The 14,836-nt window shown below is 40.4% G+C and overlaps 1 protein-coding gene across 1 annotated transcript in view; it reads left to right on the top strand.

Annotated features, from left to right (window-relative positions):
• LOC124169070 (pre-mRNA-splicing factor ATP-dependent RNA helicase DHX16) overlaps positions 1-13,284 on the top strand; it is a 29,786-nt gene extending 16,502 nt beyond the window's left edge. Inside the window, exons 13-17 of the mRNA XM_046547544.1 lie at positions 944-1,074; positions 4,186-4,404; positions 6,126-6,231; positions 7,561-7,737; positions 12,510-13,284. Of these exons, the coding sequence (XP_046403500.1) occupies positions 944-1,074; positions 4,186-4,404; positions 6,126-6,231; positions 7,561-7,737; positions 12,510-12,641 (765 nt within the window). The 3' untranslated portion in view covers positions 12,642-13,284. The remainder of the gene's footprint in view (positions 1-943; positions 1,075-4,185; positions 4,405-6,125; positions 6,232-7,560; positions 7,738-12,509) is intronic.
• The last annotated feature ends 1,552 nt before the right edge of the window (positions 13,285-14,836 follow it).

Genomic DNA, 14,836 nt, shown 5'->3' with positions numbered 1-14,836 from the left:
TGTAGAACTCGGATTTTTTGTCGTCACTTTTTTCGCCGTGTTCACAATAATTTTGGTTCCTGTGAGTGCAATGATGTTTCAGCGATGATGATGCCCAGGCAATGCTCGCCCGGGCGACCACCATAGCGAAGCCGAAAAGCAAATGTGGGAAGATGCAAAAATGGAGAAGGATTTACGTCACTGCTGCTATTGTCGTCGATGAAGACAGGAACTCGTATTTATGCCATAGTTTGGCATTCCCATCGTAAAAAATGCCCCAGATATGATACTCTAAAATTTTTTTCTAGTAGGAATTGTGAGGTCTAGGAGCCGATATTCACTTTTTACATTGTGTCTTATGGGATATTATGTTTCGATTAACGTCATTTCGTTTATCGTCACATTTTTCAGGAACGGTAAGTGACGTTAAACGAGGACTCACTGTATATTGTCTAATTATTTGCCACACTTCATCACCCAAACTTTTCACAAAATCCAATTACTTGATACTCCGCTTTTTGGGTCTCGTCCTGCTCTTAAATCTCCTCTCCTTAATTCCAGCTCCTCTGTCAATTCTCCTTTTGTACGTGGGCTATGTCTCGCCCCAATGCCACACTCTGGAATTTCCGAAAACTTGTGTGCTCTCTCTTTGCACAACCATACACTCCGACGGTTTGATCTACAAAGTCCTTTGCGTGCTGTTTTTTTGCTTCAACCTTCCTACTCCATTTTGTTGCTGACGCTTCCACTCCTTAGGTCTTTTGTTTATTTTCAAAATTCACAATATGGTGGGTCCCTTATTGTTATTATAAACCAAGAGGTGGTAAAAGAAAATATGGCAATGCCAGCGTTATGTTAGCAATGTAAAGTCTGGCAAATATTTAAAATTTGGAGTGGAAAATTGTGGGACAAGTGAAGGAAATGAAAAGTTGGTATCAAGTGTGTTTCCCTTTCGTCCCTCTAGGTGTTGGCTCTGGAGCAGTTGTACGCTCTGGGTGCATTGAATCACCACGGAGAACTCACCAAACTTGGACGGCGCATGGCTGAATTCCCAGTGGATCCCATGATGGCCAAGATGATTTTGGCCTCAGAGAAGTGAGTGTGCTCCCCATATTTACTTTCCCCAGTTCATCGCCATTGTGATGGAATTCAAAACTAAAGAGACCCGTACTACCATGTACTACTTTTCAATCTGTCGCCTTAATTGAATATTTAATGTGAACATGAAGGGCAAGTCCTACTTCTTTTAAATGTTCATATTTTTGTTAATTATTTTTAATCAGTTCAATGATTTGTTGTCAAGTAACAACATGGTTAACGGTATTAATGTTTCATAAGAAATAAATTGGTGAAATTTAAACGGAAAATAACTTTTTTATTACAATTATTTTTCTCATCGGTCCATCTCACTTAAATACAGTAGGTGAGATGGGTCAAGGTTTTAGGGAGAGGTAGACCGTCACTGAAAGGTATTAAATGAACTTAAAAAGTTTTTTAGTGTATTAAAATCTAACAAAAGAATGTGTATATCAATAATAGTCCATGGCCACTGAACTCACTAATGTGGTCAATCATACACACTTCAACCAAAGAAATGATATTTATGAAAAAATATCTTACTCACTTTGATATCTTTTCCTTTGAATAACTGTAAAATATCGAGTTCTAAGAGGCTAAAAACAGCAAGGCATATGTGTGTTGTAGGCCATGACAACAGCACAAGACTATTGGGGCACCAGGGCTCTTGCATTCCCAACTATCCAATTGGTCCATATCTCCGGATGCTCCTGGGTGTGGATGATGATGTATGAGATGAAATTTCATTGCTGAAAGATGTCAATGAGGAACTTGCATGGGTCGTAGATTGCCCTAAAAACTATTTTGAATAAGTCAAATGGATACATTAGGTCGCAAAAATACCTTCAGTTTCTCCATTCAACATCAAAAGAAATAAAAAAATTGCATTTAAAATCGAGAAAAATTTCTCTGAGCCGACCACTGCGCGAAGACACCCGAGCGTTGCCGAGGCCAGGCGTGACGTCATAGGTGCCTAAACAACCGTAGGGAGTAGGGAAATACGCTGAGCGCATGGTGTAAAATTTGTTTTGAGGGAGTATTTAGCCGCTCATCGTCACTTTATTTTGTTCTGTTATTCTTGGGCAAGTTTTCCTATTGCTATTTTGCCTAGATTATTTCTTGGGATATTAATAATGCGGCATCGGGATGATGAAGTACAAGCGTTTCACTTCGTGTGTTTTGGTTATCAGAAAAATGGATGATAACGTTGCCACTCGTTCGAATAGTACACCTGAAATTCATCTACGTCAACATAATACCCCGCAAGCCGCCTAAAAGGCGTGTGGCATGGGGTGTTAGGACACCAGCCTTTTTTTAGGACACCAAAAATTGATGCTACGACCCTCATGGAATTTGTTAAGACAAATTATTGCTATCCGTCGGCGGCAAATCGAGTTGTAAAAGAAACTTGTAATACTGGAGGATAACGATCGTAAGCTGTGCTGTTGACATTAGAGTAAGCTGTGCTGTTGAATTTGGCAACGCCGGATCAACGGAGAAGGTAGTCCTATCCGTCCTACGGTACGAATTCACAGCAAAACAGTCTGCAAACAATCCACATGTGAGATCGCGAATCGGTTCCGCTGCCAACACACACAAGCTACAACCTATTTCAATGATATAGGTAAATCCATAAACAATATACTAGCATATACCATAAAAATATAGTGGGAAATAGGCAAATACTCTTATCGAAAACTGGATGTCACTATCACATTCTTATATTCATCACGTACAACTTACAATAACAGAACTCGTTATGATGAATAGATGAATGATTTATTCACTGATTTAAACCCTTAAATTAGCCCACACATGTGACATTTCTCACTACTATTCGTTGAAATAATGGAATAACAAACTTCACACCCAGTTTTTATTTCAATAGCGTGATCGTGAAATGTCATATCTACGGTGAACAACGGAGATTAGCACGCCACTGACAATTTTTACACTACTGTTAGACATTTATCGATAGCGTAATAGCACTTTTTACAATTCAATCACGATGGAACACTGATAACTCTTGGCCGATATTTTTCAACCTTGTCAAACTTTGCGCATTACAACCACTGGCACTGTGATTATTAGCAGTAGCTTAACGGGAGATGTCACGTTAAAAATAACACTATTTTGGCACAAAAATGTTCCCAGATGTCTCCAATCAGCGAGCAAAAGTTGCATTGACTGGAATTCACCCCATAATACAAGCACAGACAGTCCTAAACGACGAATTCTCCGGTACCTACGAATAAACGGATGAAGTTATTGTATATAAAAGCTAAGCGGACATTTGTAAACATCAAAATCGTTCTAATTACATACTTAAATGAATGATATGCCGTCGATAACATCAACTTACAATTGACGTATCCCCCTTCCAATGGCCGTGGCTCAGACTACTACAACGATGTTATTTAGGTATTATCAAATTTTTGGTTTAACTGCTCCAGTTTTATATTTTATGCCCTTACTCAGATATTAATATTATAAATAATGCAAAATACGAGGGCTTCCAAGCCTCTATCGTCGGATGTTTATCTTTAAATATAAAATAATCAACACGTCTAACAAACGAAGCTCTCACAACTGCTGGCAACTATTACAAACAATCACAACAATAGCTTCGCGTGATGTTTAGGCACCTTTGACGTCATCGAGGCTTCGTCGGCAGTGGCTTGGGGGGTGAGGGAGTTTTTCCCGCGCTTTAAAATTCGTTATATTTATCATTAAATAACTCGCGAAGGAAAACTCAGATTTACATGCGGTTTTCTTTGCTGTATTCAGAAAATAATTTTCTGTCCGCCTATGAAATAAAAAAAAATCATGCAAGTTCCCCATTGACGTATCACTTTTGGGCATGTTCTTCTTACCTCAGTCAGTTTAAAATGGAGAACCTAAATAAAGCCATTGATTGATCGGAGAATCCATTGCTCACTTGGCATGGACGTGCAGCATCTCAAGGATTCATGCTTGCCAGTACATGATGGGATGTGCTGGCCGTCAGCAATTTACTCTACTCTTTTGTGTGAAGCATTAATTGATCTCCTTTGAAGTCTAAATCTTGCATGCCATTCAATGCTTGTCTGTAAATATGTGTGTACCTTTAATTATCCTTTGCTATTTCAGGTACAAATGTTCGGAGGAAATACTCAGTATTGCTGCCATGCTGTCCGTAAATGGTGCCATATTCTACCGACCCAAAGATAAGATAATTCATGCGGACACGGCTCGCAAAAACTTCTTTGTTCCTGGTGGAGACCACTTGACTCTGCTCAAGGTGTACAAGGAATGGGCGGACACGGAGTACTCAACGCAGTGGTGCTATGAAAACTTCATCCAGCACAGGTAATCACCCTTTTTTCTCAGACGCTTATAGCACATACACGCGTTCATTGTATTGTCATGTATTTTCATCATCCTAAGATAGGTTAGGTGCAGCTCTCCACTCTGCTCTGCTATCTTTTATCTATCTGTTCACTGTGATGCACAGTGCCACCTCGATAAAACAAGACCTGATGGTGCTCTAATAAACACTCGCTAGAGCCAATTGTCGCGGTGGAGCAAATAATAGCCATCAAACCTATTGTCAACACTATAGGAACAGGGTTGGTGTGGTGACAGAGACATTTCTATCCAATAAACTTAACATAAATCCAGAGCAATGGCGGCGTTTTTGCATCAATAAATTTCCTTGCCTTAATAGCAAAATAGTCATTCAATTTATAAGTGACGTGCTGGATAAAAATTATGCAAAGCATTGCTCAGTCAATCATTACCCCCAATGCACCACCGAGGAAGCTGCTTTTCTATGTACTTTGTGCATTTGCGTGGTCATTCTATTGTTTTGGTGTTTTCTGCTGAAAATTCATACAACAACTGATAAAACTGTATGTAGGTAATTTAATACCTCCAATGCTTCCTTTGGTGTATGATTGTTGTTCCTGTATGTTTCGCAGAAGTTATGTGAAATAACGTTGTTAATAATTAATTAAAAATTATTCCGGAGAGATTCAAACCAGCAAAGCCATATTTCTATGATGGTAAGTCCTCTACTTTACCACTAGGTCGACTCATTCACTGATTCCAATGGTGTTTCATTCGGAGCTTTTGTAAGTCATGCAACGGAATGAACCAGTCTTCCAGTGTCACGTAATCCAACTGAATTTTAACACACAGTGGCATTGATATTGCGGCGGATATTTTATATGTATGTTATGTTTGCTATCTGTCATCGCAGAGTCAAAGAACATCTGAGAGCAATGAAGAAGCAGCAATGCCAACAATCAATCATCACAGAGCGTGCTTGGTCAGAGCCAGGCTATAAGATACTCTTGGATGATGTAGAAGTGTTGGCCAAAGAGAAGCCGTGCTTCCCAAGATTTATTAGAGAAGCAATCGAGATAACTATGAGAAGACCACAATTTCGATAGGGAAGACGGATACAACCTTCCTTCAGTGTGGGAACGTGCACTGAAGCCACCAGCCAATCAGAGGCTAGGGCTGAAAAAACTTCAGCCAGCCACCAGTATATATATCGTTGAGAATACAAAAACTATCGAGTCAGCCTGAGGACGTCTCCAGCTGGGGCACAGCTAGGAATCAAGGCTGGGGGGGGGGGTTTAGGTGCAACTAATACTGGGGTGTGTGGCGGTATGGAATACCCACCAGTAGGTGTGACATTAATAAATTGCGGAATTTAAGATAAACAGTTCAAAATGGTGAGTTTTACAACGTTCTGAGGGATATTTTATTAATACTTACACTATTCTATTAGTAATATCAATCCAATTAGGTAAAATGGATTAAACTTAAAATTTCTCTGAGCTCTGGGAGGGGGGGGTTTTTATGCCCCAAAACCCCCCCCCCCTCACTGTGCCACAGGACAAGGGACAACACTGTTGCCGCTAGAAGTTATCCGATGCGACGTGTACCTGGAAGATGGCCACTGAACCCTGTTTTGGAGTTAAAGTTTTTTGAGTCAAAGTACTTATGTAATTCCCTTGTGCATTGGCCAGTGGACATGTCTCTGCCATGTGGTTTTCATGTTGTGCTCGTGTCTCTGCTAGGTCCATGAAGCGTGCACGAGATGTGAGGGAGCAGCTGGCTGGCCTCATGCAGCGCGTCGAAATCGATCTCGTGTCAAATCCAGAGGACACTGCCAACATTCGCAAGGTACGTACCTACAACTCTCCCTCTTAACGCTGTAAACTCATATTAATGAACACTCTTGTTTTGTCCCATGCAAAGTGAGCTGTCAGCAAAGAAGCACCATTGCAGTTGAATTCTTCTCAGGTTTTCCAAAGGGTTAGGGTGTGCATGACGGATGCTGACTTTTTCTCATGGGAGACTTTTCCAGCATCCAGACTATGTCTCCCTACGAAATGTTGGCCCTAACTCGGTGGGAAACTCGAGGAATATTCACCTGCATCATTCTCTTGGAAAGACTTAGATCCATCGACACTATTCCAGCCTTTTAGTTTCATAGTGTGCTGTGGAACGTAAATTGTCCTGGAGGTGTGGCTTTCACGTCAGGCGAGAATGTTACCCCGCCGCCACCGAGGCTGGCAAATTTATAAATTGTTTTTTATTATATTTATAAATTGTTTTTTATAATATTTATTTGCATTACCTTTGAAGACTGTGAATTAATGGTAACTGCTACTGAGCTGATGTTGCTTGCATTTTCATTCATGCACTATTATTACAATAAATATAAAATTCAAGGTCTAAAATCTTTATAATGTTGTTGAATACTTGAAAAAACAGCAAAACAAAGTGTTCCAAAGAGTGATTTTCTCAAGCACTCTGCTCTTATTTTATTTTTAGTTTATTTTTGTGCCACCGAAAACAGCTCATGTTGGCCTTTACATTGGGGCTTTTCAACAATTTTTAACAAATATACGTTTGCAAACAACCATTCCCTGGATAGGGGTACCCAACCCAGGCAGGACTCGAACCCACGACCTCTCGTTTAGGAGGCGAGGACTTTACCCTGCCTCCAACGAGGTGGGCCAAATTCAAATTGAAATTTGTTTTTTTGCATGGACACCCGTTTTAGCGGCCTTCGAATTTTTCCATATTTCGAGTATCCAATATTCAATATTAAAGAATCAAGTATTCACTATTAGGATTTAAACTGTGGTTTTACGACATTATGTTATTCTAAACTCTAATTTAAAAAATGTGATTGGTGCATTTGAAACACTAGTGTACTTCCCTATTTGGTGATTCCAATGCTGGCCACTACCGTCATCAGTCACTACCTATGTCAATCACAACGGATGTCAGTGACGACCGATGCCAATCTGTCAAGGATTGGAAACCTTTCCTCGATTGGGAATGACTGACGACTGACAGGGGTTGTGAATAGCTAGAATGATTGAGTCGTTGGTCGGAGAGAGAGATCACACAAAAGGTCTTGATCACGCAAGTTGGTCGCTCACAACTGACCCATCACTAGATCTGACTTCTGGGATATGAATTGTTTGAATTTGCTTGCAGGCCATCACAGCTGGATACTTTTACCACGTGGCGAGGTTGTCGAAAGGGGGGCAGTACAAGACGGTGAAGCACAGTCAGACGGTGTCCATACATCCCAACAGCTCCCTCTTTGAAGATCTACCCCGTTGGGTTTTGTACCATGAGCTTGTGTTCACCACAAAGGAATTCATGAGACAGGTAAACTTCACTCCGTTATGGTGAAAGAGTTTCGTTGAGAGGAGTTGTTTAGAGGTGGGGAAGTGTCAGTTTGGGAGAATTTGGGTGGGCTTGATCAGAAAATGGTGAGCAGAGACCTACAAATGGCAAAAAATGAATGAACAAGGTTCTAATTTTGATTTATGATTGAAAATTATTGGGATTTTATGAATTATGGTGTTGCAAAGAGAAAGCAAATTTAATGAGGTTTTGCAAAATCTAAGGGTCCAATTCATATTTATATTTTTGCCAGTGATGAGTAAATTTGAGGGTGAATTATAATTTTCATGTGACTCTAATGTGCCTTCAGATTAATTTTATACAATTTGAGAGATCAAATATTGCTAACGCTTGAATAACACGATCATTTTTCATCCCTCAAAGGGATATGTACCTCCAGCAACAAAAAAATGTGATTGCTTGACATATTTTATGAGTCATTCACCTGTCCCTTTTGCAGAAGTTTTCTATGTATTTCTCCAACTCATACAATTCCATTAAAAGCCATTTGTGGCCTTAGAATGACTGTTAGCAGCCATGCATACTGATTGGCTGAAAGACGATGCCAGCAATAGTTTCTGCGATGGAAGAAGGGACATGATGGACGAAGGGATTCTCAAAATGATTGTGTGAAACGATCACCACCATTCAAGCGATCACTGGAACTGTTGCTTGAAGGCAACTGAAAAAATGATTTTGTGATTCAGGCTTTATCACTAGAGATACATATGTGAAAGGTGCAGTGCTAAGAAAACTTAGTACATATTAAGAGAGAATCCTGTCGCAGCTGGTGAAGTTGACTCGTGTGGCCGGATTAGGTGAAGTCACCTGAAGCTATTTCCATATTGCTTAACGTTGCCTAATTCACGCGATCAATTTCTTGTCTCTTTTCAAAAATGTCTAAAAGTACACTGAAGAAATTGTCCATATGAAAACTCAGTTGAGTCGAACCTCTCTATAGTGGACTTGTACGAGACTGGAAAAATTGTCTGCTGCTTAGAGGTGTCCAGGGGGCTGCTGTCTGGACCATTACGGCTCAGTTTTTATCTGCTGGAACTGCATCATTCAATGCATCATAAAGAGGTCCCTAATGAGCCCCCTCCACCCCTCTAACTTCCTTCTCTACATCACCCTAAGGACTTAATCTGCATAGATGCATCCAGGCCTCTTCCGTTCCTCGTACCCTATCCCTTCTTATGCAACCGTCTCCCCTCAATAGTCAAAGCAGTAACACCCACTGTAAGGTATTTGTGTCAATGAAAATAGGAGCCAATCAGTTGGCTGCGGTTATGGGAAACCAGGGCTTGATGCAAATTGTCTGCGCAGGCGAGTGCCTGGCTACGACTCTATCTGCTATCTCTACTTCCACCCCCTTCACTTCTACAATCATATTAACTCGTTTAAGAGACGCTCCTTTTTTCCCAGAAATTGCAACCAAAGATGGGGGAGCGTCTTTTTCTGATCTCTTGCCCAGTCGCAAGTCCAATGGGTAACTGAGTGGCCTTGGTTTCCAGCATTAGTAAGTCATCTGAAACCCTAGGTCAAAAACAAGCGGCAGGAAGGGGAGTGCCTCCCTTAGTGATGTGGGTATCCCGTTGCATTTATGCTGCAAATAGTAATTACATATCAAACTTAGAGAAATTCATAGTTTTAAAGGTCAATGGTTGTTCAATAGTCAACATCTGTCTTCCTGAATAATTTCCATTACGCTAAGAGCCTGATTTTAAAAAAATCTTCAGACACTATTATAAGTATTATTGCAATTGAAAATTATATCAGTGTTAAAACCTGTGGTTTCAATAATTCAAAGGACACTGTTGGACTAGATGGCAGACAGAAGAAACTGGAAATGCTTATAAGGGAAGAGCGCTGAAGCAGGGTTCCCACTCAGCCGTGAAAACCTTAAAACCGTGAATTAGCCGTGAATTTCGTCTCCCGTGAAAAAACCTGGAAAAAGCCGTGAATTTCGTCCACAACCATTAAAATCTCTCAATCTTGATAATAATACCTTCCCAGAAATTTTCAACTTCGTTCGTAGTGAGCGTACTTCTATTCATTGTGGCGAGCATCCTCGCATGGGTCAGAAAAGCGTGGGAACGAATGTTGCCTGAAGGAAAAAAACATCTTTCCCCAGCGCAGGCCTTTTCTCTTCCCCTCCTGAAATTATGACACCACTTCTCATCAGCTTGTTTACTTTCCTCGACTGGCTTGGTTTCCCCTCCCTCGGTCACTGCTTAGTCCCCCTTCCACCCAATTAGGCTTCCCACTGGCTGCAGCGACCACTTTCGAAACTAAATCTAGATGGCATTTGTGTCGAAAAATTTGAACGTTTATTCAACACCCTCAATCTTGTGATTGGAAGACCGCTAGCCTTGACAACCTGCTATGCGCTGTGGACACTACACTCCCTGCGTTTGAACCATTTCCCAAGGTCCGTTATCCCCCTCCATTCAGCATTCGCCTCCCCCCTTCTGACGCTTTCCTCTTCTTCAAAATAAAAAAAAGGTCCCAGCTCGCGCAGGGATCGTATTACAAAGACCTTAGCTTCGAAAAAAAAAATTGGGTTACACGAGAACAATAGAAATGTGTTTCGCGCTCCTCCCTCTTCTCACCCACTGACCTTTTTCAGCCTAACTCCTTCAAAGTTCCCAGTTCCTGGAGGTCAACTGCTGCATGAGTCACCTATTAGCCCAAAAAGTATCTAACAATGATATTCAGCAATTGCTATTATTCTTTTATTAGATTGAGATGTTAGTAATTTGCACGTAATTTAAAAAAACGAGACCAAACACGACATATTTTAAGCAAGGAAATAGATGGAAAAATATGATGGTGATTTTTGGCGAAACGCGATATCCTCGTAACTGAGTTTCTCGGCAGTTAATTCTGCATTTTGTTCGGAAAACATGATATCAGGTTGTTATCAGTTATCAATTTACGAGCTATACTATAAGTCTCACTTGTCAGAGTTACTGACGAAGGGATATCTTCTCAGGATTTTTGTTTCTCCCTACTAACAATCCGAATTCATCTGCTCATCTGGCGCTACGCTAATTAGAAAAGAATGGGTATCTTTAGGGTAAAAAATTTCATGGCGCAGTCATATAGTCACGCTTCGCCCTCTGCAGTATGCTCTGCGTACCCCCGTACGCGATAGCATCAGTTCCGAATTTCACCTCCTACGAGTGGTTCCCTACTTTCCAAGTTGGCTGGACTTCGAACCACCGAGTGTTTTCCATGTGGGTTTAATAAAGTCAGGTTTCATTTTCACTGGTTTAATTTTATCCGTCTTCGGACCATGGCGCCTCCAAAGAAACTATTGAGAACTTTAAGAGATGGACTGAAAATAATTGAACATGACGAAAAGAATCCAGACTAGATGCGCGTGAATATTGCAGAGCACCTTGGGTTGTCCGCTAGCACATGACGGTAGGGGTGGGGGTAGAGTGAGCTACCAAAAATATATTCATTAGACAGGAACAATTCAAGTAATAGACTATTTTTGGCCTTCGTGATCCATCTCACAACCAGTCACTGCGCCGGCGAATGCGGTTGTTTTAGGCACAACATGCACATTGCTCTCGTGAATACGTGTACTGGAAATGATGTTTGATGGATTAGAATTACATCAGACTGATATCCATAATAGCAGTGTAAATGCCGAGTGGAGAGCAAACATTTTTTTAGTGAGGTGGCGTTTTCCTTCAGAATTTTGAAAGAGATATGGGTCGAATCAACAATATGACCTATGTGTCTTGATAAAGTACTACTATTCCTGTTATTATCTAAAATATTGTTTGAAACCTTTAATGAATATCTTAATTACTCGCCAAAATCCTGCGTTTCCTGGGACATAGGCAACCTAGCAAAAAAATAAAGCATTGATCGTTTTTCCGCATTCATTTTTTAATCGTATCGTTATTAGGAAAAAAAATTTCCCCTAGTGGAGTTCCAAAAAAGGAGGGTAGTCTTAGAATCGTGTTCGTCTTAGATTTGTGCTAATACGGTGTATGAAATTGTTTTTTCGATTTATTATGCTCTATAAACAATTTAAATAAAATATTTTCCGTTAAATAAGAAAGATTGGGGTGGGGGAAATTTGGTTAAGTTACTGTGCAGTAATAACAACGTGCGCAAAATACAATCTCTTGGCGAGGAATTAAAAAAGGACCTCGGGTGTCCGGACGGAAGAAGGTCCGAAGGGTATTCGGCGTCCAGACAAGAGCGCGGTTGGGCTGGTCCTTTAGTCGGCCCTGAATTTTGCAAACGATAGATCACGTCATAACAGATATCACGTTTCGTCGCGGCGTTAACACTCACGGCGTTTGTCGCGTACGTTAATTTTCTGTTGATATACGGCCAGTGATTTTCTTATTGTTGGCTTATTAACGGACCGTGAATTTAGCGAAATTGAGACCTTGAAAACCTTTAAAAAAACCGTGAAAACCTGAAAAATAACCATGAAAACCTGGAAAAAGCCGTGAATTTCATTATTCAGGTAGAGTGGGAACCCTGTGAAGGATAGGTGGAGGGTTAAGGAGCACGCTCCCTCCGTCTTTCAAGCAACGAGGCTACGAGCAAAGGAGCAAGGGATGAACACGTCCGATCTTGCATGCGATGTCGTTGCCTTCAAAGCGAAGGTGCAGCAATGCAGTGTGTGTTGCCTGTAGTTTCCATTCCGTCTCGTCTTGTGTGAATATGCTCATGCTACCTTTTGCCTTTTTGTGTGATTGATGATTGCTATTGCATTGCAGGTTACTGAGATTGAGAGCAAATGGCTGCTGGAGGTGGCTCCCCACTACTACAAACCTAGGGAGCTGGAAGACTCTACAAACAAGAAGATGCCCAAGCAAATGGGGAAAGCAAGAGCTGAACTCGGGGAATGAACTCTCGCCACGCACTTAATGTGAAAGCACTGAATGAAAACTTGTATGCAATCACTCTCGCCACATGGATGGAGAGACGTGGATTTTAAGGCCTGTGAATTCAGTCGAGTGTCCTTGCATTTCCAAGGTTTTGCAGCCCAGTTGATTTTATTGAAGTGAATAATTGATTGTGTTGGCCTTGAGCATCTGATTGTCAACTGTTTGTGTTGGAATTGTTTTCTGTGATGTAAATAGTTCCAATGGGGGAGACTATTTCTTCTGACATTGAGCCAGAAAAAGTTGAGTGTGTATAGTGAATTGAAGATCTTAGAGACCACCAGAAACTTGTGTACTGTGAAGGATGATTTTTATACTGTTTGAACGAGCTTTTTATGGCTTGTGGTCGTACATTCGTTACCACTTTCATTATTCAAGTCATTCCTTTTATCTGCATGTTTTAGGAGTATAGCCACTTTTGTGATTGTTATGACATGAAGGCATATTGTGTTTTTTTGTTAAACTTATTGAAATTATTGGAACAAATCCTATATTTTTGAAAGGGTTTTGCTTCCACTCAATCCTGATGCCTATACAGTTAGATAACTGACCCTCAGGTGAGCAGGGTTGGGAAAGATTCCTAAATAAAATGAACTGATTAAAATTATAGTTGATCTTCTCTTTAAATAACCTGTCAAAGTTAAAAGTTACTTTTCTGAAATAGTAACTGATTTAAGTTGAAAGTAACTTTTACATTAAAAGTTCTTTTTCAGAACTTTCAGAAATAGTTATTAACTAACCTTTAAAATCTATTTTTTTTCACAATTATGAAAAAATAAATGAAAACCTCAATTTCAAGAATAATTTATTAAATTTTAACTTAAAAGGTCTTTATGTTTCAATGTATCCTTCTCATTTCCTTCTTTCCTATCGTGAAAAAGAATTCCTGCAGAATTCCTTCCACACTGTATTAATGAAGGAATATTATTATTATTCTCAAAAAACATATTTCTAATATAGCTTGAGAGCCAGTCAACAGTTGTGACTCTCACCCGAGAGTGTTAACTTGGGCGGCCAATCCACTTCACCTTAGCTTTGCTATGATGCATTCGTCTGGGCCTATTCATTGCATTCTTGTGCAACTACACCCTGCTACATATACAGACTGTCCCAAGTGTCGTGTGCCATTTTTGACCTGTAATTTTAGTAACTTTCCGTAGAGCTATGTTCATGAAAATTTGCACACTTATGGGAAAAGGTCCTAAGTTTTGTTTAGTGTAAGCAAAATTTTAAAATTTTGACCATTTGACCTCACAATTTGGGTCCAAACCAAAAATTTGAATTTGCCTTATGGGGTTTCAATGTTAAAAAAATCGAGATAGAAAAATGTCTGAATTTCATTGACCAAGGTGTCAATTCTTATGGTTTCGTACCCGAGAAACCCGAAAATAACAATTTTATTTACGAAAATTCAACCTTTGACCCAGTAAGGTCACCGTCAAGGTCATAAGGGTGGCAAAAAGAATAGCATACCGACAAAGGTGTCGATCTATGGGTTTTATAGGGTGCCCAAGTCATTGGTATTGTCCAAATACCCGTATTATGCACTCATTGACCTACGAGGGTCACAATGGGGGTCAAAGGTCATAGCGTTAAACGTCGGGCCATCGTGGCAACTAACGTGTCAAACCATAGGTTTTGAAGGGTCCCAAAGTCGGTTAGGCAGATCATAGATCAGTATTGTTGGTTTTTTGACCTCCGAGGGTCACAATGGGGGTCAAAGGTCATAGAGTTAAACTTTGGGCCATCATGACAGCCAAAAAGTGGAACCATGGGTTTTAAAGGGTGCCCAAGTCAGTTTTGCATTTCATAGTTCCGCATAACAGATTTTTTTGATCTCCGAAATTCATAATGGGGATCAAAGGTCATAAAGAAAATATGCATTGCGCTTACCCCCCTTCCTTCCAAAAATTTTCCATTTCCTCGCAGTGCTTTCCGGCAGGCTTCCCATGCCATCTTACCTTCATGAACTATGAAATGCAAAACTGACTTGGGCACCCTTTAAAACCCATGGTTCCACTTTTTGGCTGTCATGATGGCCCAAAGTTTAACTCTATGACCTTTGACCCCCATTGTGACCCTCGGAGGTCAAAAAACCAACAATACGGATCTATGAACTGCCTAACCGACTTTGGCACCCTTCAAAACCTATGGTTTGA

This window comes from Ischnura elegans, chromosome 12 (assembly GCF_921293095.1).
Source record: "Ischnura elegans chromosome 12, ioIscEleg1.1, whole genome shotgun sequence".
NCBI lineage: Eukaryota > Metazoa > Arthropoda > Insecta > Odonata > Coenagrionidae > Ischnura > Ischnura elegans.
This window is presented reverse-complemented; position numbering and strand designations above follow the sequence as displayed.